The sequence below is a fragment of the Amaranthus tricolor genome, chromosome 3 (genome assembly GCF_026212465.1).
Source record: "Amaranthus tricolor cultivar Red isolate AtriRed21 chromosome 3, ASM2621246v1, whole genome shotgun sequence".
Classification (NCBI taxonomy): Eukaryota; Viridiplantae; Streptophyta; class Magnoliopsida; order Caryophyllales; family Amaranthaceae; genus Amaranthus; species Amaranthus tricolor.
This window is the reverse complement of record NC_080049.1, coordinates 8865418-8891129: the sequence shown is the minus strand read 5'-3', so window position 1 is coordinate 8891129 and position 25712 is coordinate 8865418. Positions and strand designations below refer to the sequence as shown.

General features: G+C 33.6%; 2 protein-coding genes across 2 annotated transcripts; both read left to right on the top strand.

The window, feature by feature from the left end:
- The first annotated feature begins 200 nt into the window (after nucleotides 1-200).
- Nucleotides 201-6441, top strand: LOC130809459 (PRA1 family protein H). The gene is made up of 4 exons (XM_057675253.1): nucleotides 201-840; nucleotides 2053-2189; nucleotides 5949-6020; nucleotides 6129-6441. Exons 1-4 carry the CDS (start codon nucleotides 350-352, stop codon nucleotides 6197-6199), a joined length of 771 nt encoding a protein of 256 aa, XP_057531236.1. The 5' UTR covers nucleotides 201-349; the 3' UTR covers nucleotides 6200-6441.
- Nucleotides 6442-7845: 1404 nt separating this feature from the next.
- LOC130809450 (uncharacterized) lies at nucleotides 7846-22574 on the top strand. The gene is made up of 21 exons (XM_057675239.1): nucleotides 7846-8124; nucleotides 8380-8652; nucleotides 9636-9692; nucleotides 13531-13558; nucleotides 13650-13772; nucleotides 15664-15775; nucleotides 15972-16009; nucleotides 16123-16176; nucleotides 17993-18061; nucleotides 18232-18348; nucleotides 18734-18802; nucleotides 18933-19012; nucleotides 19186-19314; nucleotides 19385-19652; nucleotides 20806-20898; nucleotides 20993-21160; nucleotides 21245-21375; nucleotides 21449-21584; nucleotides 21920-22041; nucleotides 22132-22314; nucleotides 22412-22574. Exons 2-21 carry the CDS (start codon nucleotides 8558-8560, stop codon nucleotides 22449-22451), a joined length of 2112 nt encoding a protein of 703 aa, XP_057531222.1. The 5' UTR covers nucleotides 7846-8124; nucleotides 8380-8557; the 3' UTR covers nucleotides 22452-22574.
- The last annotated feature ends 3138 nt before the right edge of the window (nucleotides 22575-25712 follow it).

The following is a 25712-nucleotide window of genomic DNA, read 5'->3' as shown; positions in this document are numbered from 1 at the left end:
AACATTTTTGCAAATTACAACTTTAATGTTTATTTTTTGCGAATTATGGACACCAAAGTATTAAAGTTTACAGGTTCAAGTCAAAACATAAAATTCCGACCATTTTGATAGTCGAAATTTTAGGTTAAGTGGTTAAAGTTTCAATTTTTAACCTGAACCTATTAGCTTTGATATTTTGGTGACTATAACTTAAAAAAAAATATATTAAACTTGCTAAACTATTGTTATAGTTACGCCGTGCCCTATACCGTTGACTATCTTTAGGTTCGACTCTCCGGTTTCCACAAAGAGCTACAATACTTATATAAAACTACTTTCCCCGGTAAGAAAATTCCCTAAAACTAAACCAATGGCATTCTCAACAAACCCATTATCTCTAAGCGTACCAGAGCAAGCATTCGAGTCATGGCTTCGCGATTCCGGTTACCTGGAAATCCTCGACCACCGTACTACTCAACTCCACAACCTCAACTCTTCTCCACCTACTCCGCCGTCAACCACCACAACTTCCACCGCAACCACAACATTACCATCAAATCCAGCCCGAAGAACTCCAACTACAACTATTACATCAATTGCTTATGGCCTTATTATGTCCCTTCTTTCTTCTTTAGCCACCATTTTTTCTCTTCTTACTCTTAACCCTTTTGCTAAACTTACCTCTTCTGATTTCTCTCATATTAATTCTCCTTCTTGGACCAATTCTGGGTTTCTGGGTTGTTTTGATTCTTACTCGTTTCCGTCTTCGCCGAACCAAGCAAGGATGCGTGTTCATGAGAATGTTAAGCGTTTTGCCAGGAATTATGCTACTCTTCTTATTCTATTCTTCGCTTGTTCCTTGTATGTTGTTTTCTTTTTTTTTTAATTGGTTTTATATCTGTGTGCTATTGCTTTTTTTTTTTTTTATTACTTTTTCTAATTGGGTTAATTTTAATTGGGTTCCTATAATGTTAAATTAGCTCAATTTTTGGGCAGCTGGGATAGTGTACTGTGGTATAATTTAGTGATTATTGGAGGAAAGCAGCAAAATGGGGATTGAATACAGATGTGTTTTGTTTCAAAATTTTGTGGGGTTGAAAAATGACTAAATAAATCAAAATCTGTAATTTAATCTGTATTGCCTTTTTGGTTATTAAACCTTGTGGTTATTTGAAACAACTTTTTGTTCTTGCAAAAGTAAGGTTGTGTACAATGGTGAATCCAAAATGCTAAGTATTCGGGTGGTTCGAACACTCACCTCTACACACGTGCACGTGTGCTCAACCAACTCGGCTACCGTTGGACTGTGTAATATGTACATAATTGAATATAAATAGTGTTATTTAGTCAAATGGTAGGTGTGTCCTAGGCAGGTCCGGGACTTATATTCTCCTGGCTGTGTACATCCACACTCCTTGCCCTGCTTTGGCTTGAGCTTTAGAGGCATTGGGACGATGTAATGTGGTTGCTGTCTTTTCTTGTTGTGGCTGGAGCTTTTAATGTTTTGTTGTTCTCAAGAATGAAATCCGTTGTTTTGTATAGCCAAGTGTTCCAACCATAATGCAAAAACAAATCCACATCATACCTTATCGACCATATTGTAAAGTTTTCCAAATTTACCAAGCCGTTTACCCGCTGCAGCGCTGCGCAAAGGTGTAAAAAACCGCATTTTAGGCCGTTCCAAGCAATATTTCATGGTTTAGGCCGATATTTGGCAGTACAACAACCGCATCATCCCCGTTACCACATCACCTTGTCCGTTATCACAACCATGGCCGTTACCACATATTTGTATTATGGTTCCAACACCATAAAGTGCATCAGTAACATTAGCTTACTTTGAATGATTAATGTAATTTTTTATTCAGTGAAGTTAAGGTTATCAAGCTCATGACACTAGTTATTTTGTGATAAGTATGCCATACGGGCTACGGCCCATATCCAGTGAATAATGTAACTGGTCTATTAGATTTCAAACTCTGCTTTTTAATACATATGTTTTTGTATTTGGCCACGTTGAAAAAGGAATTTTGTTTAGAGTTGCTGAACTCTTATGTTTGCTTTTTTGGTTAGGTATCAGCTGCCGCTTGCTTTGCTTGGTTTGCTGTCTTGTTTAGCAATATGGGAAGTGTTCAAGTTTTGTGATGATAGATGGGCACTTAATAGGTTTTCTCCCCTTCGGGAAGTTCTAATCCGCATTGCTCAATGTGGTGAGTATTCTATGATAAATTTGCTCATGTTGGATTGCAATTTTTGTACACAACACATCATTTTCCCAACTCACTTAGTATCTGCAGCTAGCATTCAATGTCTTTCACTCTTTTCTAACAACTGAAATTCCGGTAAACTTTTTTGCTTTCTGAACTAATTTGTTTAGTGATAAAGTAGAATTTTAGTTGTTATGCTATGGCATCCTATTGATTGTGATTGATTCAGAATTTCAGACTTAATCTGATTATTAGCAGGCTTATATAGATGCTGAAGCTTTTGCCTTGTTGATGATATACATTTGTAGTTTTAGATGGTTTTTCCCTCTTAAGATGAATTGTACTTTGTTGAGTTTTATGATGGATGTGACTGAAGTATTTAATGAATGCCAAACAGGAGTATTTTGTAATATATGATTCTGAAGCTGTCTTTATTTTTTGAACAAAAAGGTTCAGTCAAAATATTTACTACTCCACTAAATAGTTCTGAATTATTCCAATTAATAGGGTATCCTTTACAAAACAATATTATCTTAGTTTTCCGTTTCCCGCCTGGGTGAATGAGAACCTCTAAATTACATCGGACCAATGATTGTTGCATGTATAACCCTCAGTATCTGTATGATTTTTTAACTTCCAACCCTGATCATCTTTCTTTTAACTTTTTCCATCTTTCTCACCTTAAGGAACCCCACGAGCTCCTCCATAGTGGCAACCTAGCCTTTCCCCATTTGTCACCCTCAATTCTCTCTTCTTCCGATCCTTACTACAACAAGGAGCTTGGTGCAAAGTCTTGGATGTGGTTGCTGTTGCGGTAAACAAATGACAGTCCTTACATTGTCAATTTGGATGACTTTGTGGTTTTCATTGCCTTGTAATGTGATGATGCGGCCGATACTTCGCACTATGACTAGGATCCTCTATCATCACTTGAATCTGCTATGACCCTACCAACCCACTTTTGATGACTTGCCGCACATTGCTTGAGCTAGAACCTCCACCCTCCATGACCACCAAATCTAACTGCGCACCTCTCATTTTTCACCATAGGCACAATAAATTCTGGCATCCCCATTTTACCATGACCCCATGCTTTCTTCACCTCTACCACGACAACTAATCACATCACGATTTCCTCCCCATCACCATAACCCTCAAATCCACCAGCCTGCTTGTCTCCATATTGAAAACCTTGAGTCCATGAACCTACACTTTCGTTCTCGAATTATAACCTTATTTCCTTTTGGTTCTTTGATTAAAGTATCTTCTCATAACACAATTTGTAGGATAGAGAAAGGAGGTATCAGGAAGGAGGGTGAGTTTGACTGACAAATTGTTCATTGGTTTTGGATTTTGAGGTTCTGACTGATTATAGTATCAATTACCAGAGGGCTAGAAGACATTAAAAAGGGGGATGGAATGGGAGGGGGACAAAAAAATAAGTATAGAATTTGGCACAATATGTTTTGGCACTATTGGGTCAGGTTGGTTTGATTTATCTGGGTTTGTTTACTGCTTCAGATTATTGGCATCAACGTTTTCTTAAAAAAAGGTCGACTATACATTGAAAATCACATTTATTGGCAGGGTGGAATTTATCTTTGGAGGGTGTTATGAATTAAAGAAAAAGGAGAAAAGAAAAGAATCTAGAGAAGAACAAGGAGGAATTAAGAGAGAGAAAGAGAAAGAGGAAAGGTCTGATAGATTCTAGCTCAAGAAAATGGTTATAGATATTTCACTTCAAAACCTTCAAGAGGCTTAATCTCTCCCAAACAAGTTAGAAAAGAAACTACCATCATTAGCATGCCTTTCTCCCGCTTATTGCTTCTTATTCACCAAATCTAAAAACCTCTGGGATCTGACGCACTACCTTTCTCTAGCAGAATTTCTAGGGTAGTCGACCTTGTCTTTTTTGAAACTCTTACGTGATGGTATTAGGTTGTTTTCCCCAATTCATCGCAGATGGCGCACCACCTTTGTGATTCATAGTAGTGATTTACTGCTTGAATATCTTTTAACAGTTGTTTATAATGGCTATTCTTTTATTGCTACAGAAACGGAAATGAAGTTGTTATCTATTTAGCTGAACTTGTTTTGTTTTTGTTGGTTATCAAATGTTTCAAAATCACCCTTGCAGTGTCTATGGAGCATTTGAATGACTTCTTAATGTCAGCAATGCCATGACTTGAGTAGTTTAGTTTTATTCTTATTATGTTACATGGACCTGAGAACTTTTGTCTTTTCAAAATCGACTAGTTTATTTAATGACTTTCATATCTTTGGTGCAAAATGAAGTTTGGAAGTGTCTTACCTAGGGCCATGGATGCGACATGTGTTTCTTGGGTTAATATGAAGAGTCTAGGTTCAATTAGAAATTGTGTGTCTAATTAGTTCTATTCCCTTCAATCTAATTCAAGTAGGGATGGCAATTCAGTCCGAATTCGACCCTAGTCCGACGAAAATACTCCGATTCGAGTCAGAGGAAAAGTTATCCGACTCTGACTCCGACTTTACGATCCGAGTCCGAGTTAGAGACGGACTGGAGTTAGACCTTATTAAAAATCCGAAACTCCGACCCTGAAGGAAATCCGACTTTGAATTTGACTTTTACCCAATATTTTGTTTTTTTTAAAACTCTAGATGTGACTAATTCAAGCTCTATCTCATACTAATTGTAATTTTTGATTTTGAAAAACTACTTGGTATTTTTATTTAGATTAATCAATCAAAATATTACAAATCAGATCAAGAAAAATAAAATACGCTAAATCAAAATGCGAGAAATTTTGTTAAATTGTAGTAGGACTATTTTTCTTGTTAAACTTGAATTTAAAGTACATATTTTTTTGTTAAATCGTATTTGAAAAATATATTTTGTTAATTTTGTATGCTTTAAAATCATTAGTACAATATCACAATGATAAAGTATGATAAAAATCCGACTCCGCATCCGACTCCATTGGAGGTTCGATAGTCCGAGTCGGGGCAAACTTGAAGTATGCATAATCTGACTCCGAGTGGAGGTGGACTGAAAAAAAAAGTCCGACTATTATCCGGAGCAAAGTCGGAGTATGTACAATCCGAGCCGAGTCCGACCCATTGCCATCCTTAAATTCAAGACTCCCCTCTCCAAAGAAACCACCAAATACACACACACATAACAATCAAGAAGTTTGGTTTAGGTCAGAATCTAGAAAATGTTAGAATCACTTTCTTTTTGGCCAGACAAGTTTACAATCGCTTTTTTTTCACAAGATTCTCTGGCTCTGTAGAGTATAATTGGGAGCAAGCTAGTAATAAGTTGAGAATTACATGTTACTAAAACTTTCAAGTCAAAACTCCTGAATATTTTGAAGCTTTTATTGAATATGGACTAATACAACTGAATCCATGAGTCCATGACTACTACTCTCTCTGTCCGGTTAGAATTGAAGCAAAGAGAAAGAAGGGGTTTTAGTAACAAATGACGAGAGAGAATGAATTGTGTAAATGAAATTAAAAGAGAGTTAAAATGTCTAGATGAGACTAAAGAAAGTGCTTGGCCATTGTCGAAAAATAGAAATGATGGAAAATAAGTGGGACATATCAAAATGTCAATTGATAAAAAATGAATGGGAAGGAGGGAGTAATTGCTTGTATTTCACTATAAAAATGCTTTATGAGGCGTTATGTACCATTTTGAATGATATTTTTCTTCTTCTGCAAATCGTACTTTTGGTGAGCTGATACTAATCGTTTCCAAACACATTTTCATATTTGCAGCAGTTGCAGTCATCCTGTTGTGGTCTAATGTTCAGATGGCTGTCTTTTTCACTCTCGGCGTTGGTTACACAGGTAATGTTTGTCTAATGTTCACGTAGTGCTTTTGTGTGATCTTTTATAGAATCTAGCTCATTTTTCGTTTCCTAGTAAGCTAATCGGTTTTTGTACGTTTGTGTACAGTTATGATGTTACACGCTTCTTTTCGCAAGCTCACTCCTGCCAAGCAACTTTCGAATGGGAGAGTGAGATAAGGACTTCCAAATGGTTAGTCTTGGAGATTTGCTTCATCTCATCAGACATGCTTGTGTATATAAATGCTTCAACTATTCAAACTCCTGATTTTGACAGTAGTTTTCTTGAAAATTAGTTGTCATATGTAGAGTTCTAATAGTTGTCACCTTCACTGATGCACAAAGTTGTTAATAATATGTTTTCGAAGAATTATTTCCGAAGTATGTTCTGATATATTGGAGACGAGACTCGTTGCCTCTAATTTTTTTTCTCAAAAGCTCTCACATTACAAAAGGAAGTGTTGCATATTGAGTTAAGTGTAAGTTTGTGCGTCTTGAAGGGTGTATGCATCACAAGACCTCTCAATGTTGATTTTAGTTACCATTTATGTAAAGGTTTTGAAATATCCTAATAAATTCAATGTTCGTCCATGTTGAGATATTGATGATAGAATTTTATGCGCATTCAAAATATGTTTCATTAATTTTTCTTTACGTAATTGCACTAAATTTAATTAAAATTTGTCAAAAGTACATAATAAAATGACTTTTTTGTTAGAAAGTATTTATTTGTTTTGTCAAAAATTACTAGAAAATCTATTTCCATTGTCAAAAAGGCATCTAATAACGTTTTCCATCTAATGTCTATTAGTTGTATCATGTTGAACTCACCTATTGTTTGATTAAAACCCTAACTTGTGAATTTTTACTTGATTTTCAAATTTGTTCAATAATTTATCTCTCTTTAGTAATCTAATATAATAGTGTCAAATCTACTGGCAAAGAGAACATAATTTTATGTCTTCGTGATCTTTAGATATCCAGCATAATTTATCTTGTTTCTAGTAATAATTTATCCTTTGTTTAGTATTTGGCATGTACATCAATTTTCTCTTTATTTTTTCTAGATTCTCGTTGTGAATATCTTTCACATAACGCAAAATATGAAAAAAGTTATAGTTGCGAAAGTAATGGAGGATTTTTCAGAATTAAAAGAATTTTATACAATTGAATTATATGTAATATCAGTGAAACTAACTGTGATTTGATAGAAATTCCCCCAAAAAAAATCCAAAAACCAATTGAAACGCTATTCAATCGGATGAACGGTGCAAAAGGGAATTGCTTTAAAACAAAGAATTACGAAACACGTGGTTTACATGATATTAACGATATTTTGGATGAAAAAACGATGTTAGGTACCTTTTGATAATAAAATTGATGTTCACAATACTTTTGGATAAAAAATGTTCTAAGTAGTATTCACAAAAAGTCACTTTTTATTTGATATATTTACAATTTTTTTAATTTTAATTGAATTAAACTAAATCTATGTTAATTTATTTTTCCTTTTCAAATTGACATTTGTTTTACTACTTCAATTTAATCCTAAATATATTCTTGTAAAAGAATTTATCCAATGTATACTTTTAGAGTGCATGCCGCATAGTAATAAAGATATAAATCAATTTCTTGGTGAAAATTAGAATATATCTTAAAAAATAAAATTATATAGGTAATAATTATATTAGCTATAGAATGATAAATCTAAATCTAAAATATATTAAAAATTGAATTTACGTCCAGATAATTTTATGCATTAGCTTTTTGCCTTTTATTATCTGTTTTAACCCGTATAAAAAACAACTGTCTACGTCATTTACCATCTACAGCTCTTAAACCGGGAAAAAACGTACTTCCACTCTAAAGAAAGTTGAAGTAAAAATAAAAATAAAAATAAAATTTAAAATAGAGACGACGTTCAGTTTCATCCTGTATTACATTTGCCAGCTTCATTCTCCCAGGAGAGAGAAATATCATTCATTTCCATGGCTTCTTTTCCATCTTCCTCCACACTTGTTCATTAACCTACTTGATTTCTCTTCCATCGATCGCCATTGATCAACTCTCTTCTCTCGCTATTCATCTCTCTATCATTCATTCAGGTACGAAGCTTCATTTTGATTTCCTTATATTCGCCTTTGAAAAGTCCGAAACCCTAGATACTTCTTTGAATTACACGGCTTATTGTTCAGCTTTCCTTTTCAATTTCATTCTAAAATATAAGTTACTTAATTATTATGTTATCTTATTTCTTGTTTGTTTGTTGATATGTCGCATTTATTTTTTGGATTTAAAAGGATCTCCAGTCTTTACGCATTGTTCTTTGTTTGAGTTTTTTCTGGCTTTATAATTTGCAGATTTGAGTGTTGGAGAAGAGTACATTGTGTGATTTTTGTGGATTTAGGAGTGTTGTGGATCGCGATAGGGTTAAATGGATGTTTGTGGTGATGAATGTGATGATTGTGAGGATGTTTGATAAAAGGATTTAAGGTGATTGCTGGTGTATTTCCAGAGGATTTAGAGTTTTTTTTGAAAATGGCGGATGTGGCAGCGTTTATTGAAGCTGCTGGATCAAGATTTAGCGATTTGGAGCTGATTGGACGAGGTTCATTTGGTGATGTGTATAAAGGGTATGAAACTCTTATTTTTAATCGGTTAAACATTATATGCTCTGCCAAAAAGCCTCTAATTCTAGTTGCAATTTGGTTAATTTAGAATTGTTTATGAACTTTTAAGTGCCATTTTTCTAAAAGTTTTAGTTTCTACTTCTCATTGTATCGTTTCTGATGTTGAGTAATGAAAAGGACTCTGGCATTATGAGTCAAAACTGCTTGGTAAAGTCTGTCACAACCAAATCATAGTGCAAAAATGTGGTAATGTTGCGATCGCGGTAATAACACGGTGATGCGGAACACATTTTTTTCACTCCTTTATGATACGGTAAATATTGGTTCAGTATTTAAAAATCTTTACCGATCAGCCGATGCTATGCAATGCAACCTTGTTTTGCACTATGGCCTAAGTCCTGAATACAAAGAAATTAGGGGTTGGCACAAGGGAATAGGACTTGTGAGACTTTAGGATGAGACTTTTAAGATGAGACTTTGAAGATAAAAAAGACCCATCCCTTGTTTGGCATGTGAGAGACTTGGAAGAAGAAGATAAAAATGGAAGTCTCAACCAAATTACCCATCCCCCGAAGACATTTTTCTTGGGGACTTTAACCATTTTTAGTCCTATGTCCTATTCCCATTCCCTTTACACAAACAAGGACTTGGATATTTTTTTGAGACAAAGTCCCATTCTCTTCCTCAAATCTCACATGCCAAACACCCCCTTAGAGTTTAATGTTGAAGCTTTTTAATTTGTTTCCCATATTTGTGATGTTAATTTATAAAATGGATGAATTTTGAGTCTTTGACTCACAATTTCCATTTTGGTCTGCACTGTGAAAGGCAGTTGCTGACGTTTCCGGTTACCATTTATGCTGGCAAATTTATGATAGGCATTGTTTAAGTGTTTGTATGATGCAACTTAGTAGTGTTTTAAGGTTGTAAACTCATCTTTTCATTTTTGTTAACTATGTGTCATCTCTTGCTTCATTATTTTGTAGCTTTGACAAGGAGCTTAACAAAGTAGTTGCTATAAAGGTTATTGACTTGGAGGAATCGTGAGTCTTCATTAACCCCACTTGTTTTAATAGAAAGTTATATATCATTGTTGTATATCTAGATGTTCCCTTTCATTATTTAGCCTGAGACAGTGTGCTGCATTGTGATAGGTAAATTGTGTTGCTTTGGTTATTTTCAAATATCGTAAATTAATGTTGGCTTTGTTGGCGCAACAGTTGCCTCTTTGTCTTGTGAAGGCCTAGTATAATGATATATTTCATTTTGATACTTTTGTAATAATCTATCCAATATTTTGTGGTTGCTTGCAATTTTTCTAATGATAATATGAAGGAAGTCATTTGGACTCAAAAGGAAATTCATCATAAAACTTTCTTTTTTTTCATCTCTTCAATACTTTTGAATTATAAGGATGAAGTTTTAGGTCAAAATACACTTATTCTAAATTTGGTATGGTTTTTTTGGTCTTATTGGTCTATTTTTATTTGTTGTTGGTCTTGAATCAATCATACCAGGATTGATAGTGGTGGTCTTTTATGATTACGGAAGTATATGTTTATTAAGTTGGAAAGCCATCATATACTTGATAATCATATAAGATATGACGTCAACCTTTATTTAATTATGAATCTGTAAATTAGTTTCGGTGGTCGTCTACATGAATTCTCTTTTTCCATTAATTTCGATTTTTTACCATCTGAATGTGTAATTCTAGATTCTTCATATCAATTTCCACTCTTGGCCTCTAGGGCATCTACAGTTTCTTGCACTCGTTTCAAAATTTTCAAATTTTAATTTTCTGTCTTTCATTAAATGTCGCTGACTCTTGTCGTTGCACATGCCCAACGCACCTAAAGCGATTCTCTCCGTTCTTATCCTTATTATCTGTGAGCTCCCTTACTTTTGCTAGGATGGAGCCGTTTTTATGGCCTCAGGGTAATGTGATGTTGTAGAGTTCTACAAAAGGAAATTTCGAATGAGCGAATGGATCCTTAGAGAAGAGGATAGGTACAACTCCAAATAACAATCACAAATTCTTGTGAGAGACGGTCTCTTTGAGAGACTATTTCTAATTGGGTCGGCCCATTATATATATTTTAAAATATTGTTAGTAGGCATTAAGAATGATGTAGGTAGACATTTAAGATATTGAAAGTAGGCATTAAGGATACTGTAACTAAGCATTAAGGATAATGTGAGTAGGTATTAAGAATACGGTAAGTAGACATTAATCTTTAATGGATTGGGCTTGAGATACGTCTCTCAAAGAGACGGTTTCTCAAGAGACTAGCTGAATAAAAATTTTCTTGCTTAGTGTTGGAGGCTTAATAAAAGGGAATTGCTTGATAGTAGTATGTTTACTCCGGCTTGTTTGGCAATTAAGATTTTTTATAGCGAAGTCAATTAGTCAACAATGCGAAGGCTTCTATCCTAAAGATGGATATGGAGCTTTTGGTTTAAATTCGTTGTCATAAACGTGTATAAGTAGCCTCTTAAACTTTCACCATCGTTCCAATCCCTATAGGTACTCATCAAATCACTGCGTGATTTTTTTTTACATGGATATAAGAAATATTATTTGTTGTAGTAATAGTAATTGTATTTTCGACCTTTCATATAAAAACAACTAAAATTTGTAAGGTTTATGAGTTATAGCTTGCCCTTAAGAACTTGATATTTGCATCCTTTGTTTAAGTTGTATGAAAATTGCAAATTGTTTTAGGGCTTTTTGAAGAGAAAATGAAACGTCGACTACAAAAGGTCTACTTGCTAAGGTCAATCAACTAGAGTCTCGGTTCTCCAAATTTACTCAACTTTTCCAAATTCCAAAATATTTGAATGTTAGGAGTAGGACCCATAGAATTTAAATCTTAATAACATTATATAGTGAAGGTCACGTAAGAGGGGGAAGGTTAACTATCTCATCTTTGGCCTAATAATTGAAAGAATGTCTTCCCCAAGCATTAGTATCATTGAAGTGAAAAATGCGAAACCCCTCATCGGTTTTTGTTCGAATTGTTCATATCGAATGTGTTTGGAACGTGAATCCGAAAAATGGTGGTAGCATTTTAGTCTTGCTGTCATTGGAGACTTTTTAACCATCCAAACTTGATAAGTAAAAATTAAGAGAAGAAGAGAAGGGGAGGAGAAATAATAAGTAGAAGACACAAAGAGTAAAGAAAACTTACCGAGATTGCCGTATCCATTTAGTATTTAAAATTTCAAACTTTCCATTCTTTTCTTCTTCGTCCTTCTTCCCTTCGCTTAAGGCCCTTTTTTTAAATAAAAATTTGACAAGGGATTGAAGAATATTTGTTTAACTCTCTAATATTGTAACATGAAATTGTTTTCTACGTTTTCGAAACTCAAAAAATTTTTGTTTTTTGTTTTCATTTCTGTTTCTCATATCGGATTGAATTTCGTTTCGTGTAACATTGATCCAAGTACATATTCCTTAATCAAAGCAAAGAGGAGAAAGACAATCTTGTTTGTAGTGCAAATGTGATCACGATAATTGGAATAATGTTATCGTAATGTCTAAATATTTGTGAAAAGCATAAGTTATCCCTTGTTACGACCTAAAACACTGATTTTTTACGCCTTTACTATGTGGAAAATTTTCGGTTCGCTTTTTCTGAAAACTTTTAAAATGCGACTGATGCGATGCGACCTTATTTTTGGACTATGGTCTTGCCTTAAAATTTTCTTTATGTGGAAAAGAGGATGAAATGTATCCCCTTTTATTAAGACTAGATTTGAAAGTTGTTGGGAAAATCCTTTAATTTGTTGTGGGGGGGGGGGGGGGGGGAAGAACAAACTCATAATGCAAACGAGAGTGATTAGGTTACAATTAAGTATGAAATACTTTTTTTTATAGATCATAAATTTAATGACAACAAACAAAATTAATATTTGGACACCATATTTCATGAGGCTATTAAAAATATTTATGAGGTATATAGTGTATAACATAATTTGTGGATTGAATACACTAGTTAGATAATTGCATGGTTGTGCTTTCTATATAAGGAGATACAAAGATAATACAAATTCTCCTAAAAGAGAAGATGATGCCACTTGTCTGGTTGCTACTTTTCGATGCTGATAAAATGAAGGGTTCCATCATAGGAGATGCTTGAAAGTGCACTCTTTACTTCTCTCGTCATTGTTTATTTACCAATCTTTTGTCTTGCTGTGGCACTTGATTATGTTTCTATACTTGGGATATAAATATCATTCGTATTATATCTCACTGTTAGTACATGAAAAATGTTATCACTCATTTGTTCCATCTGACAACATTATACTTTTTTATACTTTATAAATTAAATGTCTGACTCTTAAACTATGTGTATATTGACATTTTTGCGAAATTTTGGGAATCGGGTATTTTTCTACAGAAAAGAATGTTGGTCTGTTAATGGTACGATTTTCAAAAATTCTTAGGCTTGTTTAGGCCTGTCTGTTGGAAAGCTTCACCGTTGTTCAAGAAAGTTGCTTTTTGCCTGCTGGGTCATCAGGAGGAATGCAAAACTCTATTTATGAAGATTGGGTCCCTATGTTGGATTAACTACTGAATTCTTGCTTTTGATACTAATTTGCACAACATATAGCTCTTTGAACTTTTTCCTTTTCTCTTGACAGTATCTTCTTTGCTTTTTTATATACTAATCAAATCGCAATGGTGAAAAAGGCTGACGAGGACAATATGTTTTGCTCTATTGCTACACAATTGCTATGCCATGTTGCTGTTGTTTCTTGCTTTCCATGTACAATGAGTCAATGCTTAATGCTACTTTTCAAACTTGTTACTTAAAAGTTATATGATTCATATAATTGATTCAGTCTCTTTTCCCTTGTTTATTTGATGATTTTCAGTGAGGATGATATTGAGGACATTCAAAAGGTATATCTTGGCAGATGCTTAAAATGTGATAACTATACAATATTTGAAACAATTGATTTCAGTTATCTTATTAGAATTTTTTTCTTAACAGGAAATTTCAGTTCTATCACAATGTCGCTCACAATATATCACTGAGTATTATGGTTCTTATCTCCACGAAACAAAATTATGGATTATTATGGAATATATGGCTGGTGGCTCTGTCGCTGATCTAGTACGTTACAGATCTCCATATCTTGTGTCATATTACCTGCTTTTCTGTTTCAATGTTATTGTTGGCTTGCAGCCTTGCACTGTCCATGTTGAACATTCTATGAAGTGCATAATTATGTATATGTTGGTTCAATTGTTAAGTTCTATGCAGTGTTGTTAAAGCCAATGTTGTCAATTGTATTGAATTGCTTGATCTATGGGCATTCATTGTCAGCCTAAATAATGAGCTAATGAAGAATTACTCCAAATTTGTGAATATTTCTGTGAAGCAGATCTACTTCCTCCTGTATATATATATATATATATATATATATATATATATATATATATATATATATATATATATATATATATATATTAAAAAAAATCCTTTCTTGTTTCTATTCTTGAAATGACTGGTAATAGTGGATGTACACTAATAGAATGATTGCACGACTGCAAACACCAGTAATAGCGGAAAAATATTGAAGATCTAGGACATATATATGGTATGTTGGAGAGCAAAATTTTCTGACTTCGAACAGATTGCCCCTACCAAGTGTCAATTGGAAAAAACCTCTTTGTTATCGGTAATAAGGGTGATGTTGTGTATGTTTGCCCTCCAAATACCACCTAGGTGGGAGTCACTTTATGACACTGGGATAATGACATGTTGTATGGAGTGTTGTTGAACAGACTGCCCTAGCGTTTGTCTGTGTATGCGTGTGTGCATCCAAGCGAGTGCTGCCACTAAAGAGAAAAATATATTGTTTACGAAGTCTAATTCTGCTTGTGACTTGTTCTTGCTGTCTGGACACAGTTGATTGTGCGGTATTCAGATGGTGCTAATCTTTGTTCGAGTATTTAATTAGATCAATATTTTGAGCTCAAACAATGAGTTACAGACATGATCCATTTGAAAACTAATCCATTCTTGGGTCTATGATTGAATGTTACTGTGTCAGTAAATAAATCCTGTGTGTTTGAATGCTAAACAACATTAAAGTGCTTACACTTTAGGCTTCATCCTAGGCTTAAGATGAAGATGACGGTGCATGCTCTAGCAAAGAAGTGCATATATCCTCATAAAGAAAGTGTTCTAAGATTGTTTTCGAACAAAATCATGTACTGTCCATCCCAACTAGCAAGGGTATTTGGAAAAAGTAAAATGTAAGCAAGATTATTACTTTGTCTAGCAGCTTACTATGGTACTATCCATTTGTACAATATAAGTCATCATTGAAATAGCTTTTAATGTAATATTCTTGTAATAATGGCATGGATGAGTATGAGCTATAAGGATTGCTGCTTTTTTGTAGTAATGCCTCATTTTAGAATTTAGATACTGCCATTTTTTTTTATTATGGGAATACTAGGGTTGACAGTTTGCCCCTTGCAACCCATAAAAGCTTTAAAAAGATTAATAATTGTGTTTAACTGGTTTCCGTGTATTTTGAAATTAAAACCACATGGCACCGGTGAAATTATTGTCCTCTGTGCCATGTGTTGCTGAATTTCAGGCATATGTTAAGCACACTTAAGGATACTGTCTTCATCTGAGCACAATTTACATTCTTTGTTTTATTTGTTTTCGTTATCATTTTTTTGCTCAAATCTGATTTGGAACATTGGAACCAGTCAAGGTTGATAGTGGACAGCAAACTTATACAGTCTAGTAATTGTTTGTTATTGGATTGATGAGTTTGTGATTCACCATGCACTTGGCTTTATATTATTGCTCTTTGTTGGATCAAATGAAAATGCTTATGTATTCCTCTTTTGCAAATACAACCAGAAGTCATTATTTCTATTTGAGTATTTTGGATTCTCTTTTTTGTTGTTTGGTTTAAGACATCATCTTCCTACTGGATGCGTTCTTTTATTTGGTTGCTAATTTCTTCACGCCTCTGCAGCTGCAGTCAGGTCCACCTCTTGATGAAATATCAATAGCCTGCATCTTACGTGACTTACTACATGCTGTTGATTATCTTCATGCCGAAGGAAAAATCCACCGAGATATCAAAGGTTAGTGCTGCATAAACCAATCTTTGATCAAGGCTTGTGATTACATTTTCTGTATGTTTTTCTTTAAACCTTTCCTATACAAAATTAATCTATGCGCAATCCATAGAAACTGGAATTTACTATTACTAGTTGGGGTCCAGGCATTGTATATATTTTCCTTGCTATATATTGTAACCATTCCATCGTATTTTGGCAGCGGCAAATATTTTGTTGACCGAGAATGGTGATGTCAAGGTATTAAACTCTCACTTGGATATATAATTATTCAATGGCGTTGTTGTGTTTACTCAAGAGTGTCGGTGTCTTTAAATTATTTCTTTTCTTACGTATTTTTTGTCTTTCTCTAGGTTGCAGATTTTGGTGTATCTGCTCAGTTGACAAAGACAATATCACGGAGAAAGGTAGTATACATAGTGGAGCATGGTTTGCTATTCACTAATTTTGTATTCTCATTCATGTGATTCTAGTTGCTTTCTTTTCGGCTCTACTCTCACCTAAAATGGCTTTAGCTCAGATCACCTTTCTTGTTCCTTGTTTTAACTTCCAAACGATGGAATTCATAGTATTTTAATTTTTTGATTGTAGATAATTTAAGATAATAAGCTCAAAGATATGTACCAGAGTTCATAAAAAGCACAAGTGTAAATGTGATCATGGGATGAAGGGAGTAGTTGGATTTGTGTAGTAGAAAATGATATGAAAAGTTTAAATTTAGAGGACGGAATGGTAGAAAATCGAATTGAAATGAGAAAGAGAATCCATGTGTACAACCATTAGAACATATGTTTTGGTTTATATAGCCAACACCTATCTTTTTGGATTAAGGCTCTGACATTGTCATTATTGTATCATTATCTGGTAACATAAATATGCCGGAGAAGTTTTTGGAATATTACTTGATATTGATATAAAAGCACTTTGCAAAATTCCACATAAATACTTTATCTGAAAGCCATATATCTTGCCATTTGCCAAGCAATATTCTCCAGAATTTACAAAACTAATTTTGTCTTTAAAATCTTAATAAAGAATCGTTCTTTTGAAAAAGACTCAAATTGATCAAGTATTGAGATCTACAAGACAAGACTATATAAGCAATTTCTAGAGGATATACAAATTACATGCTTCATCCTTCATGTAAATAATACTAAAGCAATGTTTGTGCTGCATATTTTCAATTTTTATGTTTTATGTTATGCACAAATTAAACTTTATTTATAGTGCAGGTTATTATAGAGGATATACAAATTATATGCTCCATCTTTCTTTTTGCCACTACCATCCTTTTAGTTGATGTCATTTTATAGAGGATATACAAGAAAACACAAGTGTGTTTGGACTGCTGGTTGAAAGGGTTTCTGGAATCTAAACAACTAGTAATGCACCTAATAAGATAGCCAATTAGCTATCACACTTCAAGCAATTATGATTACCTTGGCTGGAAACTTTTAATTGTCTTGATAAATGTATTGGTTGGAAGCTGTCTTTCCAGAGAGCTCATAATTGTCAAACTTTCATTTTTAATTTTGATATTATACTGATAAAGATATGCCAATATTGGCAAGTTCTGGGATTATTATTTATGGATCATCAAATATTATAGCAACTCTAAGGTACGTCAGTGTTCTGGATACCATAACCAACTCCTAACTTGTAGCTTTTCTCTTGCATTGTTGGTTTCATTCGTCATCCAACAAACTTCTCATCTTTGTGGTGTGTATCTCTTAGGTACAACTGCTGGTATGTTTCATTGCAGTTCTTGATGAAAAATGATAAAACTAAATATTCATTTGCTGAAACCATATATTGTATCCTGTAGGTTATTTACAAGTAGCTTTTGTAGGATGTGGATGTTGAATGACTTTTAAGGACTCAAATGGTTCCTTCAAAGTTTATGCTATAAGAATTCAAAATTGTTGAATGCTTTCAATTACTCGGTTGATCATGCTTGAAACCATCCTTCAGTTTTCTCTTGGTAGCGTGTGGTTCAAACCAGCATGTGTATTTTAGGGTCTATGTTTTGTAGATTACTTGTGGCTATAGTGCAAAAAGAAGCCGCAGGACTCTTTCTCGATGAGGTTTTTGATTTTACTGTGACTGTTATTGACAGTGACGGAAGCCGTATTTTTTCACTATGTTGTGGATGCAAATTGGTTTTTGTTTTTTCATGTTGTATTTATGGATAAAACCTTATCCAAATGTTTTTGTTATTGGCAGACTTTTGTTGGAACACCGTTCTGGATGGCTCCAGAGGTGATTCAGAATTCAGAAGGCTACAATGAGAAGGTAACATCACAAGGTTAATTTTACTTTATATATTGACTTCTTTGCTAATTGTACCTTTGATCATGATGTATATACACGGTGCCTCTTGTTCTTCATCAATTCCTTAGATTTTGCTTCTCATCAATGATTTGCCATCTGCCTTACACATTTTTGGACATATTTAATTGCAGGCAGATATATGGTCTCTGGGCATTACTGCAATTGAAATGGCAAAAGGAGAGCCTCCCCTTGCTGACCTCCACCCCATGAGAGTTCTTTTTATAATACCTCGGGAGAATTCACCTCAGGTCACCTAGTTCTTGTTCACTTTTGAATATATTAAACGCAATTTAGTTTTTGACCTATAATTACTCCTTTCCAATCTCTCGCCCTTCAATTTTTAAAACATTTTGGAATAAAGCGTATAAGATAAAAAGTTGAAAATTGAAATATGTGTCTGTTTTTAGTTGCGTTTGATAAGAATAGATTCATACTCATATTGATGTTTTACAAGTCCCTTATCTTTAAATGTTAGGTTTTCACTAGGGTGTAGATTTTTTTTGGGGTGATTGGATAAGGGAGTAGAATTTTTGTGTTTAGGGAACATCTATTTATTTGATAATTTGTTTGCATTAATTTCGGAGAGTACGATATATGGCTTATTAAGCTTGCTTTTTTGTTTCTAACATGCAGCTGGATGAACATTTTTCTCGTCCCATGAAAGAATTTGTTTCTTTCTGTTTGCGGAAAGTTCCCGCAGAGGCAAGTTCCCTTTTAATCACTAAATTTTGGATATGCTTTCAACTGGAATACCAGGCAATTGTTTATGATAGATATTATAACGTGGACTAGATAGCAACTGCTGACACAGTTCTTCTGCTTTTGTTTTCAGAGGCCTAGTGCCAAGGACCTATTAAAACACAGGTTTATTAGAAATGCCAGGAAAAGTCCCAGGCTCCTTGAAAGAATAAGGTGATTAATTTATTTGTAAATCTGAGTTTACATTTTTGATGTTCCTAAACCCTAGTATTATTTTTCTTCCCCGTGAATTTTGTGCTAATATAATCTTGTTGTTTTAATTTATGTTGTACAGTATTTGTTTAGTTTTGGATTTATATTAATATTAATTCTTTTTGTTGGTTTAGGGAACGTCCCAAGTATCCAGTTAAGGATGATACTGATATTGTTAGAAATGGTCTCAAAGCTTTTGCTGAAGGATCTGGCACTGTTAAGGCAACCAAAGAGCCAAGAAAAGAAGAAACTGTCCGAGCTAGGTGGGCTGAAATTTTTTCATGAACTTGACTTTTTCTCAGTATTTTTCTTGACTGACATAGATTGCCTCAGTATTCAGGGAAAAACTTTCAGGAATGCAGGATGGGACTTCAGTATTGGAGGATCACAGAGCACTGGAACTGTTCGAAGTGTTGTGAGACCACCTCCTGTGAGAGCTAAACGTGAAGAAAATTCGAACAGTGAAGGTAGTCCAAGAAAAACTTCTGATGGTGACAATCAATGGTTATCGGCATCAGGAAACGGACTTTATGAATCATCAGAAGTTTCTCTTGGGAGATTCTCCAGAGATGAGGATAAACAGAATAGCGTTCATGAATATGTATGATTTTTCTCTCTATCCACCTCTCTATTATCCTATGTTGTGTTGTCCTTTGGGCCATGGTTTTGTTTACTATCTATAGATCTATTAATTTGTTAAGAAAATTGATTATTTTGCATTTGCCAGGAAGGTTTATGTTTACACTACCTATACAATGTTACTGTGCTGTGTTGGGTACCCACCCCTCAGTTGTATGGATGTTTAAATGCAGCTACTCAAATCTCCTCTAATCCCTGACACTATGCTTGGATAAGAATTCCGAAGGAAAAGGAAAATAAGAGAAGGGGAAGGGAGGGAAGGGAAAGGAAGAGGAGGGAAAAATAAAAAAGATGTTCTTGTTTGTTTAAGAAGGAAACGAAGGGAGAGGATGAGAAAACTTGGTTTTCTTCCAAATCTTTCCACTTTTGGAGAGATTTGGTCATCAGCAAAATTAAGGGAACTATTTCCTTCAAATCCTTCCCATCCAAATTTGTAATCCAAACAAAGGAAATTGTATCCCTATTCCCTTCAAATCCCTCCCTTTCATGTCCTTCCAATTTCCTCTATCCAAACAAAGTGCAAGTGTTATATGCTCTTTACATTACTAGTCTGGGTTCACAGGCAGACTTGGTGTAACTTTTTTTGTCATAGCTTGGTAACTGTTTTATGCTCTTTACATTACTAGTCTGGGTTCACAGGCAGACTTAGTGTAACTGTTTTTGTCATAGCTTGGTACCTTTCTAGATCTGCATATCCTTGACCAAACATCATTTAGGCCACACATCATTGAGTCTGCTTTCTATGGTATCTTTTATGTTGTATTTTTTGGTCATCTAGACTGTGTTTAATTGGTGTGATGAAACTCTGATCCACTCTGAAATAGATTTAAAATATTAGTTTGATTTTGCAAGTTTACACTACCTTTTTGCTTTTTTTTTTTTGATGTTAAGGTTAATGAAAGCAAAATTAAAAGTTGCCTGCTGAGGGACTGTTAAACATGATTTTACATTTTGGATTCAATGTTTGACAATTCTCCCCCATCTCCCTCTTTTTTGCTTACTTATTTTTCTTGCATTACTAAATTGACACCTTTGCTCCTCCCTTTCTTTTTTTATTCCCCAGTTTTCCTGGATCACTAAGCAAAGATGTACTATGGTTATGTACTATTTTACAGGATGATGGTGCTTCAATGGGATCAGGGACTGTTGTTGTAAGATCTCCAAGAGGGCGTCAGTCATCTCCTTTTCGCAATGATCATAGCACTCCAGTAATGACAATTGTTCTAATTGATGATTGTAAAGACCTCATTTTTGGTCTCTACTTAATTTGAGAGCAAATTTAATTTTTTTGTCATTGTGCAGTCTGGCAGCACATATACCTCTGCTGAGGACACCTCTACTAGTGGCACCATTGTTCTTCGGGGGCAACGTGATGACCCGGAATCTCCTCAAACGCCTAAGTCTAAACTTGGGATGCCAGAAAGATGTTCTAGCTCCTCTTTTGAAGACAGTGCTATTAACTTGGCTGAGGTTGGCATCATTTATTCATTAAGGCTCATGCATTATTTTCAGTTTTGAAGATTTGACGGGTAGCCATATCTTGTTTTTTCTTAGGCAAAGGCTGCCATGCAAAAGGGTTTGAAGAAAGGTTTGAGTCGGGAAAGGCCAATAGTGAACAAAGTGAATAAAGATATGCAAGAAAACAGAAGAACAGATCAAATGTCCAATAATTCTGAATCTGCCAGGTATGACTGGTGATTGTTGCTTTTAATTGTTGCTGGAGTGTCTGGATGCTTAGAGCGATCACTTCTCTTTTAGGGGTGATGACTACTTGGATGCTCAAAAAGCTTTCTTGAGGTCACATTCTCAAAGTGACGATGGGGAATATACAAAAGTTTCAACTGTGATATCATCAGCTTCATTATCTTCCCTTCTCATCCCGTCGCTGAAGGAGGTTAGTTCATATCGTTTTTTTCATTGTTCAAGTTTCATTTTACTGCTCACCTGTTAGTTTCTTGATGATTGGCTTTACTACTGGCCACTGTGTACCGTGAAATCACTTGGAAAGTGTACTGAAATGTTAGCTTTTACACCTATCCTTTTCTTTGAAATAGATCTACAGTTAAATGTTAGAACTGTTTACTCTGAATGTGACAGAAGAATAAGGTTGGCTGTTTTAACAGAATATGCATATGAATCCATTTCACAAGTAACCAAAACAATATTTTTTGGCATTTGAATCATTATTAATGAGAACCGTCATTAATCATTTTCATCAAAACGAGATAGGTAATAGCTGATGACTCAGAAGGGTATGCTCATGGTGTAATAAATGCCCTTATTGACATGGAGCGGACAAAGCCGGGTTCCTCTGAAGTTTTTGTCAGTAGGCTGCTCCATCGACTTGGAAGGTATGACTACTGAGCTTTATTTAGTTTGTTGGACCGTTTTGTATCCAAACTGTTCCTTGTACATCATTCTAAGGCATTCTAATTTTGCAGTACAAGGGATCCCTCTTTAAGAGATCTGCAGGAGTTAGCGGTTCACATCTTCTCAGAAAGCAGTAAAGATCTGGATCAAAATCAGAATATGATTTCTGCTTCTGATAGCAAAAAGAAGCTACAGAGCAAAGAGTTTCTTTCCGATCCCAACATAAGCCCCCTTGCCAGGTTTTTGCTTTCAAGGTAAGTATTGATTCATTTTCTACTATGTAGCTTGTGCTAGCATGTGTGCAAGTAGAAGATGGAGTACTATTGACAAATATTCATTTCCGAAATGCAGATGGCATGGTCAAGCTTCTCGTGATCTGAATCCTACCTAAGATGCTATTTTAGCCATATATGCACATAAGCATTTGTTACGCTTTTCTTGACGCAGTTTATTTTTGATTGATGTACATAAAGTTAACTTTTGCTCGTTTGTTCTTTTGTTTCCTTGATTTTAATTTACTGAGCCAATTCTTTTTTTTTTTCTTTTTTTCTTTTATATTTTCGGTGGACCTGTGAAAGCATTATCATTTAATTCTCGGATTAGTACAGCTAGGGTTGTGCTGTATTACTATTCCAGATATAGATGGCGTATTCGTTGTTACTTGTTCTAAATGATCTTCGATCTACCAATGAGAGCTTAATCGTGAGATGTTGGCTTAGTAAAAATGAAGTCTGTTTTTTTTATTTTTATTTTTTTATTTTTTTATATTTTTATATTGGGTTATTATAGGCTAAAAAGAGAAGGGGTATTGATTCTTGTTAGGTGTAAGAACTTTTATCAATACTAAAATAAGTGAATAAGCTACATTATTGTTTATGCCATATTCTTGCAAAGTGAGAGTGTACAAAGCATAAATAAATCAAACAAAATTTTATTTTTATTTTACAACCCAAATTAAAACTAAAAATTTTAAAAGCCAAAGTGAGTTGAACCTAATTACATTTCAAAAACTTAATTAGAGTGAACGGAAAACTGTATGTAAATGCAGGTTGCAACAACCTCAAATGTTGTCTGGCCTAACATATGTCCCCAACTCCCCAACAATAGAAAGAAAAATTACCCAAAATAATTTGACTCTATTAATTTTTTATAATAATCCAAACTTTTGATCAACTATGAAAATTTTTAATTTTAGCATCACTTAACAAAGATTATTGTTCAAATGGTGGCCCATTTTTACAAGTTAATTGTTTGAAAAAAATAAAAGTTAAAATCAAACAATAAACTTACTTAATTTCTCTTTTTTAGTTTTTTTAATTTTTCAAATACTTAAAAATTTAATTTTGTATTTTCTTTTTTATTTTGTAAGCAAAATAACTTGTTGTATACTTGTTTAGGTGATAGGTTAGTAGGTTACCTTCATACATTTTTAACAAGCACCCCTTATATGTAGGATTATTCTGTTTAATCAAGAAAATTGGAATTATTGTAAGGAAACCAGTAAAATGTTGAATTATTCGAGTCGTTTTTTCTAATAAAAATTGCTGATGTGATTGCATTAAAATTTTAAATTTTCACAAAGTATTTGATATTAATATTACTAAAAGCTACCCAATCGTATTTAAAGTAAAAATTAAATGTGTTGAATATCATATTATTGTTATTATTATTATTGCTGTTGTTATTATTATTACTATTATATATTACTAGTATAAAAATCCGTGTAATGTACAGAGTTTATTTAATTATTTATTTATAAAAATTATTGTTTTTAAATAATAGTGCAGGTTCACAATATCCTTATCAAGTTATTTTTTTATATAATATGAACTATTGATTATTATTCAATATAATTGTGATCTATCAAATATCTAAAAGACACTTGCATGTGAATAGTAATGCAAAATGATTATTAATCAAAGAATGATAAAATTTGAAGTTGAGTATTTTTAAGTATTTAAAATCTAAATTATGACCTAGAGGTTTTGAAACACTTTTTTTATATAAGACATTGTCTGTGTGATTATATATTTTATCATCTTTGAGGATTATTAGATCTTTTCTACTAGTCACTTTAAAAACTATGACGTAAAATTGTCCATGACCGAAGAGTGTATTAGGTAGATTTAAACTAACATGAGTTAGTGAATGTCCCTAATTCTTAACAATCGTCATTGCAAAATATAACGACATGAAATTGTGCTTCTTTAAAGATTAATTTGACGGTGTGAGTGTAATCGTTGAAATATGTAGATAATGAAGCTTTGTTGATGAACGGCATTACTAAGGTTTCCAATCATAGTTAACGATTAAACATATTATTAGAATAATTAGAATAATTATTTCTAATAATAAAAGTCAAAAAATTTAAATACAAAATATCCTTTAATAACCTTTTCGTCTATGAGAATATGGATTGCACTTGTAATTCCACTTTCTTTACACTACCATCAATGATGAAATTTTGCTTTGATTTTTCAATTTCCCTATTTTTCATTACTTAAAGAAAATTCAGACCCATTTCTGTTAGTTTCTCTAAATATTAGTAGTAGAAATTTATAGATGTCAAATTGTTGAAGAAATTAAAAATGTCAAAAAATATTATTTGTTTAAGAATAAAATAAAATAAGAATAATATTTTTGAGAAATAAAAATTGAACTACTACTTTAAACGTCTCTCTAATGAAACATACTATTTTAAATGTCACGGGAATCAATCAAATAATACTTTCTAAGAAAAAGTAGAGAATGGTAAAAAATTTTGTACTTGTATAATTTTTAGGTGAGAGATCTGATGTAGTGTACAATTGATTTTATAGAAACATGCTATTTTAAATGTCACTATAATCAATCAATTAATACTTTCTAAGAATAATTATAGAATTGTAAAAATATTATTTTTTTTAGCAGATAGAATTGCCAAATTTGCAATATAAACGAATTGAAAAGAAATGCCAATCGTGTAAATTCTTTGCCATGTAAACACAATTATCCAGTAATTTATTGACATCTGGTAGAACTTTTTATTAGTTGTCATCTGTAATTTACAGTTCCTTTAATATGTTTTATAATTACTAGTACTTTCCCGTGACCCAAATAACTATTAATAAGACATAATAATTATCTTTATAACATAAAAAATATTGTAAAGTTTATAATAATAATAATAATAATAATAATAATAATAGTAATAATAATAGCAGCAGGAACAACGATAATAATAATAATAAAACAAACTTCTCTCATCTAAAGAAATACCTTTTCGAGAAACAAAGTGTTTGGAGATTCAGAATTCTCTTCCCATGAAAGTGCTCGGAAGGGTTATCGGACAGCCGTTCAGGCTTCCATGGGAGTAGTTTCAACTCAAGAGTCAATGCTTTTACACTGGACACTTTGAGTGGAGTTTTGCGTCGTGTTCATGGCGGATCTCGGGGGCTTGGGTCGTTAATAAGGCGCTTGGCTGGGAGTTTGTGAGTCCTGTTTGGTGTTGCCGTGGACTAGTCATTGCCCTATGATGGGTTTAGAGTCTAGGTGTGAACTACACCTTGTTTGAAGCTTGTTTGTGATTTCAAAGCAAATAGGTCTGTTAACTCCTCTTGTGTGATCGGCATGCAGGGCTACGATGGTGGAGCTTTGGCGTCTCTATGGTGGC